Raw genomic sequence first — 17,038 nt, forward strand, 5'->3', positions numbered from 1 at the left:
ATCATCACCCTAGTCACTTTGTTTAGTGCTGCCTCATATTGTTTGGTCACGGTAAGCAATGCATCAGCTGAATCCAAGTTCTCTCTCAATTTCCCCTCAGCATATTCTAGCCCCTCATTCAATGGGGCTGAATTTGCGGTCGGGGTCTCCCTGTGGGCGGAAGCCTCCAACCAGCAAAACAATCTACAAACTTACCTTCCGCGGAGACTTGTGCTCCTGGGCCTCTACACAAAGACATGCGTAGAAGCCCATGTATCTCAGGGGCGCACGCAATTCGCAAGTGCCCCTGGGATCACATGAGCTGGCCCAACCAAAGAAAGGGATCCCCATTCATGCTTTCTTATGTTCTTAAAACAGCTAAATTTCCTAGGATCATCATATGGTTGATCACCCAAGTAAACTAATCCCACTAACATCTTTCTCATGTTATAATTATTGTTCAGTACTTTCTATGTGTATGTCCCAATCTTTATTTTGCTTTCCGTGCAATGATTGAAATGTGAATTATATTCCCTGCTTTTTATTTCCTGCTTTGGCATCTGGTGAGAATTCTTCAATTTTAGTGAGCTGATTAGCCAATCTGCTGGCCTGCCCTTTTGCTGAACACCACAGATCCCTCGTAGAAGGCGCTAAATTCAAAGTGAAGTCAGAATAGAGGCGGTCTGCATTCTAGAGCCCTATAAAACTTCGTGGGCAGATTTGTTTTGCCCCGAGGTCAGCAGCAAGCACCGTTCCTTCGCCGCTGACCGCAAAATCAAGGTCACTGTCACTGCCAGGTATGGCTCAATTTCCCTTCTTGAATAATGTAATTGCATTTTCCTATGTACAGTGTGTGGAACGCACTTTTCAAAATCACGAGTGCTTCACAAATCTCTTCCCTTGTCTCTCCGAGAGCAATTGCAGTGCCCCAACTGCTGATATCAGCTAACTCAGGACATATTGGAAATAGAACCTGAGCTTTGTGTATCAAGCAATGCCTTCAACTACTCATCAGGAACCAAGTATGATTAGCACAGGAGAAAATTGTGGTGTTACATCATTTCTACTTCAGGGTCAAAACCCAGCATTGAAATGAAATTATCACGAAGGATATATGCTTATTGAGCACTATAATAGCAAAAATAACCACTTGTATTTTTAATCAGATGGCACAACTCATGTTTAATGAAGTGGAATACCTTCATCACTAGACCAGGACATATGTGGATTGCTCATTCTTCTTGCTGTTACAGGGAATATGGGGTTCTGTAACTGTAAGAGAAATTAATAACAAATTATACTGAGAGTTGGCACAAAAGTCATTGTCTGCTCAGACACCATGGTACCCATTCATTATGTTAATTAGGTGCAGTAATACATAACAAAATGCACCTAGAGCTCTTTTAAGTCTAATAAAGCATCCCAGGGTTCTATTCGGCAGTAAAAATAGATGTTGAAAGCATTAGGAAAACAATTAGTGGAAGTGTCTAAAGGTTTGGTCAAAGAGCTAGGTTTTAAGGAAGCTTTTCAAAGTTAGGATTTCCTTTCCTTTCTCCTCTTCTGATACCATTGAATGTGACATTGGAAATGAGACCACTGCAAGAGGTGGGTTTTCACCACTAATGCTATATTTTGACTGCAAAAGGAAACTTCTAGCTTACCACGGTTGAAGTGGGAATTCCTTCAGGAATTAAGGAGTTAACAATGCAACCTGCACACTAGCAGACACGCTTTAGCTAAAGTAAATCCCTGAAATAACGTCTTAAGCGCGAGCACGGAATGTGGTTTGTGAAGGGTGTAGTTTGCTAGTTCCATGATGCAAGAACGGCTTTGAATGTACAAATCACAAACGTCATGCAAACTTTGAACAGATGTACTGCCAACCGAAAATGGAGACGGTACCTTAATGTTACGCGAGCTAGGTAGAAAACAGAGGCGAGTGATTATGTGACACAGAAGGAAATTAACCAGTCACTGTGCACGCAGGCTTTAAACAAATCAAATTGTACCAAAGGATCGTGCACGAGGTTGAGCATGTACGTTTAAGCGTATAAAAGATTCTTTGAAACTACATATCGTTGGACAGTGACCTGGCTAAACCCATAGCAGGTCACCTCCCCACCGGTGCGAATAAAGACCGCTTGAATCTTCGAAAGCAGACCTGGTGTCGAGTGTTTATTTTAAATACTCAACTTCAATAGTTGTCTGCACCTACGATCAACTTCTCTTCCCTTCCCTTCCCTTGCCCCACCCCCCCGCCCAATTGTTTTTTTAGCACTTTCATTCTAACTGGGAAAACCTGCTAGTCTGTGTAGTACTCATACCATCCCCATTTGAAAACACAGATGGCAAGCTACACTCTGTCTGCAGGGTTCACATTGTACATTTCTATTCCAGGGAGGTACAACTGTCAGTCAAGATAAATGGCTAGTTATACCAGGCATTGCAATTATCTGTAGCATTTCTGGAAATGGGGCAAATGGCACTCATCCTACTCAATTCAAAAAAAGTAGAGCACTGTACTTGTATACTTCAATTACAGTATCCATCTGTGCTCACCAGCCTTCAACTGCTTACATTTTTTTTTTATATTGTAAAGAGTTGACAGAATAATCATCTATTTTTCTAACATTAGAAATTCACACAGAAAGTAGGTCTCTTGTGCAGACAGTAACCTTCATGTGTGAACTTTGTCATTTTCTATGAGCTGCAGTTAAAGTCAAAATATAGCATTAGTGGTGAAAAGCCACCTCTTGCAGCGGTCTCACTTCCAATGTTGCATTCAATGGTATAAGAGGAGAAAAGAAAAGATTTAAAAAAAATTTAATCCCACGTCACTGACTTCTGTAAGGATACATTTGACCAATAAATGAAAAAAAAAATCTACTTTAAAGTCATGAGAGTTGAGTGAAAAAGTCTGACCTGACATTTTACAATTAATTAGTGTGTGTGAGGTACAGGCTGCCTTCTTTTAGAAATAGAAAGTAGTGTTGGATTTTATTTTAAAACTAATTGAGCTCCTGTGTGGTTGCAAACAGGTAGTCAAGACCAACTTCAATTTTTCAGGTCAAGCAGGGATAATAGGTAGCTGATAACAGAACTAATCTGTGGCACAGGGAAGGAGGGGCTGGGTGGAAAGGGGGGGGGGGGGGAGAGGAAAGTAACAGGGAAGGAGATGGAGGAAGAGGAAGGGAGTGCTGAGGAAGGGGAATTCAGATTAGCAGTGGTAGGGGGATTGCGGATACCTTGCCCAAGTGACCATTCTTCATGCATAAAGCATATTGTGTTTACCAGGATATTCAGTTATGGAAGGTGTCACAAACAAATCTTAATCCTGTCCCCACTCAGGGCCCAAGTTTCTACACGATAAAAAACGGGCGCCCTCCGAGCTGGGCGACCGTTTTTCGCGCCTAAAACGGCGCCGGAAAAAAAACGCGCGATTCTGGGACGCCTTGCAGCTCCTTGTCTGTTTGGCGCGGCGCCCAGGGGGGCGGAGCCTACACTCTCGCCGACTTTGTAAGTGGGAGGGGGCGGGTAACATTTAAATTAGGTTTTTTTCCTGCCGGCAACGCTGTGCGTGCGCGTTGGAGCGTTCGCTCACGCGCAGTGTGAAGGAAACATTGGCACTCGGCCATTTTTGTAGTTCTTTGTAGCTGTTTAATTTTTGAACATTTTTTTAGTAAAAGCACATTGCCATCAGCACTGAGGCTTCTTGCAGCAGTGAGAAGGCTGCAGGAAGCCTAAGAAAGTTGAGGCAGCCGTTTCCCTCCCCCTCCCCGCCCACCGTCGGGAACAAACAGCTTTCTCCTCTCCCCGCCACCCCCCCCCTCCTCCCCCGTGGGAATGAACGGCTTTCTCACCCCCCCCGCGCTGGAACGAACGCCTACAGCATTCTCCCTGTCTGAAGCACTTTCACACAGGTAGGAAGATGGTTTATTTAATCTTTTCTTTGCTTATAAATGTTTATTCAGGTTGGATTTATTTGTATAATATTTGTATAAGTATAAATAAGGATTTATTATAGAATTTAATGACTTCCCTTTTCCCCCCCCCTCCCCCCCACCTCGTTCTGGACGCCTAATTTGTAACCTGCGCCTGGTTTTTTAATGTGTAGACAAGGTTTTTTCAGTTCTACAAAAATCTTCACATGCTCCTTTCTAAGTTAGTTTGGAGTACGTTTTCACTGTGGAAACTTTGAAATCAGGCGTCAGTGGCCGGACACACCCCCTTTTGAAGAAAAAATTCTGTTCCAAAGTGGAACTGTTCTAACTGACTAGAAATGCAGAAAAAAAATGGAGAATTGCGATTTCTAAGATAGTCCGTTCTCCACCAGTTGCTCCTATAAATCAGGTGCAAATCATGTGGAAACTTGGGCCCTCAATGTCCAGACAAGCATACATTTCAGCAGGAGTCACTGAAGAGTGATGATGAACAGGAAAGCCGAGCTAATTTTCCCCTCCCTAGCCTGTGGCCGCTGAGTTAACGGCAATGTCACAATTACGAGTCTCACTAGACCAGCTCAGTCAACATACACCAGAAACTGAACCTGGAGCCTTCAGTTGTGTTTGGTTTAGTGCTACACTGGTGAGTACTGTTATGCCTCAGGTATTGGGCAAGCTTGGAGGAGAGCAAGGGGAAAAGCACACTTTAAAACATCTCCTTTATCCTCCATGAATGGCAGATCCCCAAACTTCTTAACTTAGCCATTTGCAACTCTCCAATTAAAAGTTATCCAAATTTATGTCTAAAAAAGAAATCAGAAAAAAAAACTGAAGAGGAGACAGGAAAAAAGGAATGTAAATCTCATCCTGTAAAATGGAGCTCATTATAACAACCCTCCAAAAGGTAATAAAAACACACTGACCTGTTGGCTTGTAGGTTTGCTCAATGTCTTGTTGCTTTTCCTAGTTTTCCATTGATGGGCCATCTGTGTAAACTTCTCTTTTTCCAGTACAGTCAGTGACTTCATTAAAAGAATAAATACAATTAGCACCATATAGAGATTGCAATATCCATATTCTTATCTCCTAGTTTTTAAAAATACTGATGTAAAATACAGTTGGGAATTTATCCATTTGACAGCTGTCATGTGGTGAGCACTGGATTTTTCCAAGACATTTTATATCACAAGATTGAAAGCAAAGTCCCAATTGACCCTTTACGACCAAAAGATTGTCGTCTCAAACTGGACCAATAAATGGAAAACAAAATCTATTTCAAAGTCGTGAGGGTTGAGAAGAGTTCGACTACAGGGACTTAAAATTTTACAATTAATGTGTGTGAGAGGTAGTTAGAAACAGAAAATACTGTTGGATTTTATTTTATAACTAGTCGATCTCCTTTGGTATTGCAAATAGGTAGTCAAGACCAATTTAAATTTTTCATGTCAGGCAGGAATATAGGTTGGGAGATACAACCCTCGGGACCTTGCCTGTTCTGGATAAGGGATTTTTCTGAACAAGGGATGGTCATGTTAAATTGGATGGTACAAGTACTGAGCAAGGGGATATCGGGGCTGGTTGGCTTGGGGCTGGGAGTGCGGCAGAGAGATCATTAGCAGGGTAGCGCGGTCAGGCCAGCGAGTGTGGGAGTCGGCAGAGAGGAAGGACTTTAATTTGTTCAAGTTGGAGTTCTGCACATGCGCCACCCGGTGGCCGGGAATGGTTCTGGGTGAGGGGTGGCTCTGGATAAGGGAGTTCTGGATAAGGGAGGTTCAACCTGTAATGGAACCATTGTGCGGGAGTGGAGGGAAACAGGGGAGGGCAGAAACATTGCCCCACAACTGTTGGGAGTATGGAAAGCTTTGCCAAAGGTTGAGATAAAGACTACTGAATCTTTTATAGGAAAAATTGGATAAATATTTGAAGTAGAAGAGCTGGGAAAGTGAGCAAGGCAGTGGGATTAGTTCTGGATTGTTCTAGCATAGAGCCATCACAGACACAAGGCCTCCCCTTCTATACTATAAACTTGCATGGTTCATTCCACTGGCCCTCCAAGTTTCTGCAAATTATACGCATTTAAAAACACGTTTGGTTACTTTAATGATAGGTCAGAAGAGACAATGGCATCCTCACCTCCTGACATTAAGCTGTAACTAGTCAGAGAGCTCAGTGTTTGTTAAGAAGCTTAGTGCTTGGCACGGCCAGCAATGTAACAGATGCCAACCCTCCATTTTCAGAACCAACTCACTATTTTGGATCCACCTGCTTGGTTTGCATAGTGGCTCCTCGAAGGTTTCTATCTCTGCTAGTAGCTTTTTGAAATGCTCACTGCACATAACATATCTTCTCAGTAAAGGCTACTTCAAGATAGGGGAGACAGAGAACAAGTTCAGACAAAAAAAAGAGAGCAGAAGGATTGAAAGCAGAAACACAAGGCGAGGGAGAAAGAGGGACTTTCAGCCGAAGTTACAGACACAGAACCAAAAGAGGCACAGTGAGACAGAAAAAAAGATAGGATTAGCAAGAAGGGAACTACAAATACACAAAGGTATATCGCTATGTATTTTTTCTCTAGAGTGTCATGACTTTACCAAAATTAGGTGTGCCCAGCCACTTCCGTACACTGTTTATTACCAAATATCACTTGGGATGGCTGTGTGATCCCATCAACAATTCAGGTTACCAAAATGAATTTACTATAATGAGTTTCCAGGGCACCAAACAACTAAAAGTGGCGTCAGCAACACCAGAACTGCAGCAAATAACAATAAACGTTCGCCAACTCTTAGCATGTCCCGCGAAGACAAGAGCCTACTGGGTGAGCTTGTATCTAGTAACGGTGATACACGCACAAGAGGCACACTAATTATAAAGTGAAACCCACCCAGAAGCTTTTACAATAATGTTAAACATCAAGGTTTTGACGAAGGGAGGAGGGGTCGGGTTCCTACCACTTTTGTTAACTCTGAAAACCCAATGGCAGAATCGGACTACACACAAAATGCTGGAAAATGCACTAAAATATAAATAGAATGTTTACATTTCCCAGGGCGAAATGTCCTAGAAGAGAGACTTTGCACCACTAGATTTCATTTTTAAAAATCCTAATTTCCCACTGCCAAAATAGCACTTGCGGTCTTCAGAAGTCCCCCTACGATGAAACATTCGGTATAGTGCAGCCGAAGTTATGCCAAGTCCATTATCCCAAAGGCGCTCCCATTGCAGCCACGTTTCCTCCCGCATCATGACACTGGGACTCAGTTTTCACTGGAAAACAAACCTGACTTGTGGAATGTCATCAGCAAAACAGCAAGAAAAAGCCTGAAATCCAATACAATGAAAAATAATTTAACATTCCGTTATCTTGAAGCAGGAACTTGGTCTTTATTCAGTATTCGGGGTTCTTGGGTTTTATTGAGTGGTCAACTTTTTTTTGGAAGTTGTCCCTCAGCTTTCCTTACCGCCCAGTCCGAGCTGCACAGCGGGACCGCGTCCTTCAGCCCCTTCACCTCGATTCCCTTCTGCCTCAGCTCCGGGATCTTTTCCAGCATGAAGAAGTAATACGGGTTCCTCGGCAGCTTTTTCTGTTTCAACGGAACCAGAGCCATGGAGCCGCCCTGTGAGAGCCCAAGCCACACACACCGTTGCCCCCGCACCCCGCGCGCGCTCCCCGAGCCCGAGCCACACACGCGCTCCCCAAGCCCCGCCCGAGCCCCGCGCGTCAGAGAGCCGCACTCCGATCACGAGGGGCAAAACGGCGGGAATCCCGAGAACAGCAGCATTCAGGGCAGGCAAGCTCCTTGGGGTGAAATCATTTCATTTCCAGCTGAGCAATAATTTCTCCTACATTGTGGAGGTGGAAGGGCCTTGTGAAATGTTTGTAGTGTCCCCCAGATCCGGGGGGGGGGGGCACTTGATCTAATGTTTGTTTTGTTCACTCAAAAAGAGTTGTGGGGGTGGCCACGGCCAAGGGTGCCATCAGCCGGTCCAGGCAGCGGGCGGTCGAGGGGGTCGTTCAGCCTGACTGCCTGCCTCTCTTCCGCGCCTACATCCGGGCCAGGGTGTCCCTAGAGATGGAGCACGCGGTGTCCACCGGTACGCTCGCGGCCTTCTGCGAGAGGTGGGCGCCGGAGGGACTGGAGTGCATCATCACGCCGGGCAACCAAATTTTAATTTGATTTTATGTTTTAAAGTTTAATTTGTTTTAATTGCTGGATTTTTAGTGTTCCCCCTCCCCTTTTATAGGGGGCACTTGTAAAATTTATGATTTTATTGCCCAAAAAAAAATCACAAAAAAAACAAAAAAAAAGTTAAAAAAAACAACAAAAAAAAGGGCAGTTGAAAAATGTTTGGAGTGTCCCCCAGATCGGGGGGGGGGGGAGGCACTTGATTTAATGTTTATTTTGTCTCCCTCAAAAAGAGTTGTGGAGGTGGCCCCTCCCTTTTTGTAGGGGGCACTTGTAAATTATGGTTTTAGAGCCCAAAAAAAACCACAAAAAAAACCTACAAAAATACAAAAAAAAAAGGGCCTTGGGAAATGTTTGTAGTGTCCCCCAGATCGGGGGGCACTTGATCTAATGTTTGCCTGTTTACTTTAAAAGAGTTGTGGAGGTGGCTGTTTTCCGACGGTAATCTTTATAATGCAAAGTTTGCCACACCCAAGATATGTGCTTTTCAGACCTTGTTCAGTTGTATTGATGATTAAGAGTGTTTCTTCTTCTCCGACCGGTTGGCACCCGGAGGGTCTGGCGTGCATCATGGATGCCAGTAACAGTATTTAACATTTAATATTTAAATTTGATCAGTGTACTTTAATTTAATTATAATGTGCAAGAGGAAGGGATTCAAATTTCTGGGGCTTTGGAACCAGTACAAACCGGACTGTCTGCACCTGGGCAGGACCGGAACCAATGTCCCAGGGGGAGTGTTTGCTAGTGCTGTTGGGGAGGAGTTAAACTAATATGGCAGGGGGATGGGAACCTATGCAGGGAGACAGAGGGAAATAAAATGGGGACAGAAGCAAAAGATAGAAAGGAGAATAGTAAAAGTGGAGGGTAGAGAAATCCAAGGCAAAAATCAAAAAGGGCCATATTACAGCAAAATTCTAAAGGGACAAAGAGTGTTAAAAAGACAGGCCTGAAGGCTCTGTGCCTCAATGCGAGGAGTATTTGTAATAAGGTGGATGAATTAACTGCGCAGGCAGCTATTAACGATGATGATATAATTGGGGTTATGGAGACATGGCTCCAGGGTGACCAAGGTTGGGAATTCAACATCCAGGGTTATTCAACATTCAGGAAGAATAGACAGAAAGGAATAGGAGGTGGGGTAGCGTTGCTGGTTAAAGAGGAAATTAATGCAACAGTAAGGAAGGACATTAGCTTAGATGATGTGGAATCTGCATGGGTAGAGCTGCGGAATACCAAAGGGCAGAAAACGCTAGTGGGAGTTGTGTAAAGACCACCAAACAGTAGTAGTGAGGTTGGGGATGGCATCAAACAAGAAATTAGGGATGCGTGCAATAAAGGTGCAGCAGTTATCATGGGCGACTTTAATCTAAATATAGATTGGGTTAACCAAGTTGGCAGCAATGCGGTGGAGGAGGATTTCCTGGAGTGTATTAGGGATGGCTTTCTGGACCAATATGTCAAGGAACCAACTAGAGAGCTGGCCATCCTAGGCTGGATGTTGTGTAATGAGAGAGGACTAATTAGCAATCATGTTGTGCGAGGCCCCCAGGGAAGAGTGACCATAATATGGTCGAATTCTTTATTAAGATGGAGAGTGACAGTGTTAATTCAGAGACTAAAGTCCTGAACTTAAGGAAAGGTAACTTCGATGGTATGAGATGTGAATTGGCTGGGATAGACTGGCAAATGATACTTAAAGGGTTGACAGTGGATAGGCAATGGCAGCCATTTATAGATTACATGGATGAACGACAACAATTGTACATCCTGTCTGGAGTAAAAATAAAAAGGGGAAGGTGGCTCAGCCGTGGCTAACAAGGAAAATTAGGGATAGTGTTAAATCCAAGGAAGAGGCATATAAATTGGCGAGAAAAAGCAGCAAACCTGAGGACTGGAAGAAACTTAGAATTCAGCAGAGGAAGACAAAGGGTCTAATTAGGAGGGGGAAATAAAATATGAGAGGAAGCTTGCAGGGAACATAAAAACTGACTGCAAAAGCTTCTATAAATATGTGTAGGAAAAAAGATTAGTGAAGACTAATATCAGTAAGTAAACTGTGACATTGTTATTACCAATTTAAGGGTATCTAAGGGTTAAGGCATGGCAGGAGAGCTCGGTCACGTGATATGCTCCTCCTGTGCCATGTGGGAACTCAGGGACACTTCCGGTGTCCCTGACGACTACGTGTGTAAGAAGTGTATCCGCCTCCATCTCCTAATGGACCGCGTTGCGGAATTGGAGCTGAGGGTGGATTCACTCTGGAGCATCCACGATGCTGAGAATGACATAAGTGGCACGTGTAGTGAGTTGGTCTTACCGCATGAGAAGGATCCACAGCCAGCTAGGGAATGGAAGACCAGCAGGAAGAGTAGTACAAAGAAGGTAGTGCAGGGGTCCCATCTGGTCATCCCCCTGCAAAACAGATACACTGTTTTGAGTGCTGTTGAGGGAGATGACTCATTAGGGGCGAGCAACAGCAGCCAAGTTCATGGCACCGTGGCTGGCTCTGTTGTACAGGAGGGCATAAAAAAGAGTGGGAGAGCGATAGTGATAGGGGATTCAATCATAAGGGGAATAGATAGGCGTTTCTGCGGCCGCAATCGAGACTCCAGGATGGTATGTTGCTTCCCTGGTGCAAGGGTCAAGGATGTCTCCGAGCGAGTGCAGGACATTCTGAAAAGGGAGGGAGAACAGCCAGTTGTCGTGGTGCACATTGGTACCAACGACATAGGTAAAAAAAGGGATAAGGTCCTACGAGACGAATTTAAGGAGCTAGGAGTTAAATTAAAAAGTAGGACCTCAAAAGTAGTAATCTCGGGATTGCTACCAGTGCCACGTGCTAGTCAGAGTAGGAATCGCAGGATAGCACAGATGAATACGTGGCTTGAGCAGTGGTGCAGCAGGGAGGGATTCAAATTCGTGGGGCATTGGAACAGGTTCTGGGGGAGGTGGGACCAGTACAAACCGGACGGTCTGCACTTGGGCAGGAACGGAACCAATGTCCTAGGGGGAATGTCTGCTAGTGCTGTTGGTGAGGAGTTAAACTAATATGGCAGGGGGATGGGAACCAATACAGGGAGACAGAGGGAAACAAAAAGGAGACAAAAACAAAAGACAGAAAAGAGATGAGTAAAAGTGGAGGGCAGAGAAACCAAAGGCAAGAAACAAAAAGGGCCACTGAATATAAAAGGGCTGCAGGAGGTGTAAAAACTAAAAATCATGGTTTAAAAACTAGGATGAAAACACTACCTAAATGCACGCAGCATTAGAAATAAAGTTAATGAGTTGACGGCACAAATCATTACAAATGGGTATGATTTGGTGGCCATTACAGAAACATGGTTGCAAGGTGGCCAAGACTGGGAATTAAACATACAGGGGTATCTGACGATTCAGAAAGATAGGCAAGAAGGGTGGGGTAGCTCTGTTAATAAAGGATGATATCAGGGCAGTTGTGAGGGATGATATTGGCTCCAATGAACAAAATGTTGAATCATTGTGGGTGGAGATTAGAGATAGTAAGGGGAAAAAGTCACTGGTCGGCGTAGTTTATAGGCCCCCAAATAATAACTTCATGGTGGGGCGGGCAATAATCAAGGGAATAATGGAGGCATGTGAAAAAGAAACGGCAGTAGTTATGGGGGATTTTAACCGACATATCGATTGGTCAAATCAAATCGCAGGGGGTGGCCTGGAGGAGGAATTCATAGAATGCATACGGGATTGTTTCTTAGAACAGTATGTAACAGAGCCTACAAGGGAGCAAGCCATTTTGGATCTGGTCCTGTGTAACGAGACAGGAAAAATAAACGATCTCCTCGAAAAGATCCTCTCGGAATGAGTGATCACAATATGGTTGAATTTGTAATACAGATTCAGGATGAGGAAGTTGTGTCAGAAACGAGCGTACTATGCTTAAACAAAGGGGACTACAGTGGGATGAGGGCAGAGTTGGCTAAAGTAGACTGGAAACAAGGACTAAACGGTGGCACAATTGAGGAACAGTGGAGGACTTTTAAGGAGCTCTTTCACAATGAGCAACAAAAATATATTCCAGTGAAAAAGAAGGGCAGCAAGAGAAGAGATAACCAGCCGTGGATAACCAAGGAAATAAAGGAGAGTATCAAATCAAAGACCAATGCGTATAAGGTGGCCAAGGTTAGTGGGAAACTAGAGGATTGGGAAAATTTTAAGCAACAGCAAAGAATGACTAAAAAAGCAATAAAGAAAGGGAAGATAGATTACGAAGGTAAACTTGCGCAAAACATAAAAACAGATAGTAAAAGCTTTTACACATATATAAAAGGGAAAAGAGTGACTAAAGTAAATGTTGGTCCCTTAGAAGATGAAAAGGGGGATTTAATAATGGGAAATGTGGAAATGGCTGAGACCTTAAACAATTATTTTGCTTCCGTCTTCACAGTGGAAGACACAAAAACCATGCCAAACATTGCTGGTCATAGGAACGTGGGAAGGGAGGACCTTGAGATGATCACTATCACTAGGGAGGTAGTGCTGGACAGATTAATGGGACTGAAGGTAGACAAGTCCCCTGGTCCTGATGAAATGCATCCCAGGGTATTAAAAGAGATGGCGGAAGTTATAGCAGATGCATTTGTTATAATCTACCAAAATTCTCTGGACTCTGGGGAGGTACCAGCGGATTGGAGAGCAGCTAATGTAACGCCTCTGTTTAAAAAAGGGGGCAGACAAAAGGCAGGTAACTATAGGCCGGTTAGTTTAACATCTGTAGTGGGGAAAATGCTTGAAACTATCATTAAGGAAGAAATAGCGGGACATCTGGATAGGAATAGTGCAATCAAGCAGACGCAGCATGGATTCATGAAAGGGAAATCATGTTTAATTAACTTACTGGAATTCTTTGAGGATATAACGAGCATGGTGGATAGAGGTGTACCGATGGATGTGGTGTATTTAGATTTCCAAAAGGCATTCGATAAGGTGCCACACAAAAGGTTACTGCAGAAGATAAAGGTACGCGGAGTCAGAGGAAATGTATTAGCATGGATAGAGAATTGGCTGGCAAACAGAAAGCAGAGAGTCGGGATAAATGGGTCCTTTTCCGGTTGGAAATCAGTGGTTAGTGGTGTGCCACAGGGATCGGTGCTGGGACCACAACTGTTTACAATATACATAGATGACCTGGAAGAGGGGACAGAGTGTAGTGCAACAAAATTTGCAGATGACACAAAGATTAGTGGGAAAGCGGGTTGTGTAGAGGACTCAGAGAGACTGCAAGGAGATTTGGATAGGTTAAGTGAATGGGCTAAGGTTTGGCAGATGGAATACAATGTCGGAACGTGTGAGGTCATCCATCTTGGGGAAAAAAACAGTAAAAGGGAATATTATTTGAATGGGGAGAAATTACAACATGCTGTGGTGCAGAGGGACCTGGGGGTCCTTGTGCATGAAACTCTTTTAGAGTCTACCTGCAAAACATAAAACATGTATCCGTGCCACCCGACCTGGATGACACACCAGACATTTACAAGGCCCTTTTTTTTTTGGGGCACTAAAATCAAATTTGTTCCTTTTTCCAGTGCCCCCTATAAAAGGAGAGGGGGACACTAAAAGCACCGGCAATTAAAAACAAATTAAACTTTAAAACGTAAAATCAAATTAAAATTTGGTTGCCGGGCGTGATGATGCACTCCAGTCCCTCCGGTGCCCACCTCTCGCGGAAGGCCGCGAGCGTACCGGTGGACACCGCGTGCTCCATCTCCAAGGACACCCTGGACCGGATGTAAGAGCGGAAGAGAGGCAGGCAGTCAGGTTGAACGACCCCCTCGACCGCCCGCTGCCTGGACCGGCTGATGGCACCCTTGGCCGTGCCCAGGAGCAGTCCTACGAGGAGGCCTTCGGACCTACCCGCTCCCCTCCGCACAGGGTGCCCAAAGATCAGGAGAGTGGGACTGAAGTGCAGCCAGAATGTCAGGAGCAGCCCCTTCAAATAATGGAACAGGGGCTGCAACCTTGTGCACTCAATAAAAACATGGAACACGGACTCCTCCAGACCGCAGAAATTGCAGGCGGCCTGGGAGTCCGTGAACCGGCTTAAAAATTTGTTGCACGGCACTGCTCCGTGCACCACCCTCCAGGCCAAGTCCCCGATGAATAGTGGGAGGACCCCTGCGTAGAGTGCCCTCCATCGGGGACCCCCGCCTCCTCCGGACGGCAAGATGGTACGCCACGGCGTGTCCGGACGGCCGGCGAGGATGGCAAAGTTGAGAGTGTGCAGGAGCAGCCCGTACAGGAAACCCCTCCGCGCGGAACTGAAAGGCACGGAGGGGATTTCCCCGAGGCGGCTCAAGTTGTGAGGCGCCGGCCCCCGAGGGAGGTTCCGGGGTTTGGCGCCGATGAGGAATTCCGTCCGTACGGGGGTCAGTTCGGACGGGATCTCCCCACGTGCTTGAGCCTCCTCGATGCACCTAACGGAGTCAGGGTCCAGAGCTGTTTTTAGCGACTCGATGGCATCGGCCGCGTGGCGGACGTTGGCAGAATTTAGGCGCCGCGCCAGCGTGTCTGGCGCCATCCAGCCCGCTCCTCCGCCATCGAGCAGGTCCCTGACCCTGGTCACCTCACCAGCCACAGCCCTCTCTTCCGACCGCCACATAAAACCTCGGTCGTAGAGGTACGGATTCCCGAGCAGCGGCTCCTGCAGGACGGCCGCCACTCCAGCCGGCGGAGAGCTGCGCTTGGTGGAGACTTTGTTCCAGACCCTGATGAGTTCCCTGTAAAAGACAGGCAGCTTCCGGAGGGCGATCCTGGCACCCCCCAAGTTCACAAACAGGAGCTGCGTGTCATAATTGAGGTCGCGCTGCTGGCGGAAGAAATACCTCGCCAGAGCACACCACCTAGGAGGGGGCTCGACGTAAAGGTATCTCTGCAGGGTCTGAAGACGGAAAGTCGCGAGCTGGGCGCTGACGCACACCAACGACTGACCGCCCTCCTCAAGCGGGAGATTCAAGACCGCAGCAGAGACCCAGTGCTTCCTGTTGTTCCAGAAGAAGTCCACCAGCTTCTTCTGTATCTTGGCGACAAACGCAGGGGGAGGGGTCAAAGTGACCAGCCGGTACCACAACATTGCGGCCACCAGCTGGTTTATGACTAGCGCTCGACCCCTGTAGGACAGCACTCGGAGCAGTCCTGTCCAGCGCCCTAGGCGAGCGGCGACCTTGGCCTCCAGCTCCTGCCAGTTCGCCGGCCAGGCTCCCTCGTCGGGGCTAAGGTAGACTCCCAGATAGAGGAGATGGGTCGTGCTCCAGGCATCCTTGTGCATGAAACTCTTTTAGAGTCTATCTGCAAAAACATAAAACATTAAACCGTGCCACCCGACCTGGGTGACACACCAGACATTTACAAGGCCCTTTTTTCCTTTTTTTGGTTTTTTTTTGTGTTTTTCATTTTTTGGGGTTTTTTTTGGGGGCGCTAAAATCACATTTTTCCAGTGCCCCCTATAAAAGGGAAGGGGACACTAAAAGCACCGGCAATTAAAACAAATTAAACTTTAAAACGTAAACTCAAATTAAAATTTGGTTGCCGGGCGTGATGATGCACTCCACCTAAAAGGTTAGTTTGCAGGTGCAGCAGGTAATCAGGAAGGCAAATGGAATGTTGGCCTTCATTGCGAAAGGGATGGAATACAAAAGCAGGGAGGTGTTGCTGCAACTGTATAAGGTATTGGTAAGGCCGCACCTGGAGTACTGCGTGCAGTTTTGGTCACCTTACTTACGGAAGGATATACTAGCTTTGGAAGGGGTACAGAGACGATTCACTAGGCTGATTCGAGAAATGAGGGGGTTACCTTATGATGATAGATTGAGTAGACTGGGTCTTTACTCCTTGGAGTTCAGAAGGATGAGGGGTGATCTTATAGAAACATTTAAAATCATGAAAGGGATAGACAAGATAGAGGCAGAGAGGTTGTTTCCATTGGTGGGGGAGACTAGAACTAGGGGGCACAGCCTCAAAATGCGGAGGAGCCAATTTAAAACCGAGTTGAGAAAGAATTTCTTCTCCCAGAGGGTTGTGAATCTGTGGAATTGTCTGCCCAAGGAAGCAGTTGAGACTGGCTCATTGAATGTTTTCAAGTCAAAGATAGATAGATTTTTAACTAATAAGGGAATTAAGGGTTACGTGGAGAGGGCAGATAAGTGGAGCTGAGTCCGCGACCAGATCAGCCATGATCTTATTGAATGGCGGAGCAGGCTCGAGGGGCTAGATGGCCTACTCCTGTTCCTAATTCTTATGTTCTTATGTTCTTAAGACCAACGTAGGTCCTTTGCAGACAGAATCAGGTGAATTTATAATGGGAAACAAAGAATTCGCAGACCAATTGAACAAATACTTTGGATCTGTCTTCACTAAGGAAGACACAAATAACCTTCCGGAAATACCAGGGGTTCGAGAGTCGAGGGAACTGAAGAAATCCTTATTAGTCAGGAAATTGTGTTAGGGAAATTGATGTGATTGAAGGCCGATAAATCCCCAGGGCCTGATAGGCTGCATCCCAGAGTACTTAAGGAAGTGGCTCGAGAAATAGTGGATGCATTGGTGGTCATTTTCCAACATTCTATTGACTCTGGATCAGTTCCTATGGACTGGAGGGTAGCTAATGTAACACCACTTTTTAAAAAAGGAGGGAGAGAGAAAGCGGGGAATTATAGACCGGTTAGCCTGAAATCAGTAATGGGGAAAATGTTGGAATCAATTATTAAAGATGAAATAGCAGTGCATTTGGAAAGCGGTGACAGGATCGGTCCAAGTCAGCATGGATTTATAAAAGGGAAATCATGCTTGACATAAGAACATAAGAATTAGGAGCAGGAGTAGGCCATCTAGCCCCTCGAGCCTGCTCCGCCACTCAACAAGATCATGGCTGATCTGGCCGTGGACTCAGCTCCACTT

The 17,038-nt window shown here is 45.6% G+C and overlaps 1 protein-coding gene across 2 annotated transcripts in view; it reads right to left on the reverse strand.

The window, feature by feature from the left end:
* Positions 1-7,605, reverse strand: part of LOC139276104 (protein maelstrom homolog) — a 30,607-nt gene extending 23,002 nt beyond the window's left edge. For both annotated transcript variants that reach the window (XM_070893591.1, XM_070893590.1), the window contains exons 1-3: positions 7,382-7,605; positions 4,844-4,942; positions 1,179-1,251 (exon numbers count right to left, since the gene is read on the reverse strand). In XM_070893591.1, coding sequence (XP_070749692.1) covers positions 1,179-1,251; positions 4,844-4,942; positions 7,382-7,528 — 319 coding nt within the window. In that variant the 5' untranslated portion in view covers positions 7,529-7,605. The remainder of the gene's footprint in view (positions 1-1,178; positions 1,252-4,843; positions 4,943-7,381) is intronic.
* Positions 7,606-17,038: the final 9,433 nt, after the last annotated feature.

This window comes from Pristiophorus japonicus, chromosome 11 (genome assembly GCF_044704955.1).
Source record: "Pristiophorus japonicus isolate sPriJap1 chromosome 11, sPriJap1.hap1, whole genome shotgun sequence".
Taxonomy (NCBI): domain Eukaryota; kingdom Metazoa; phylum Chordata; class Chondrichthyes; family Pristiophoridae; genus Pristiophorus; species Pristiophorus japonicus.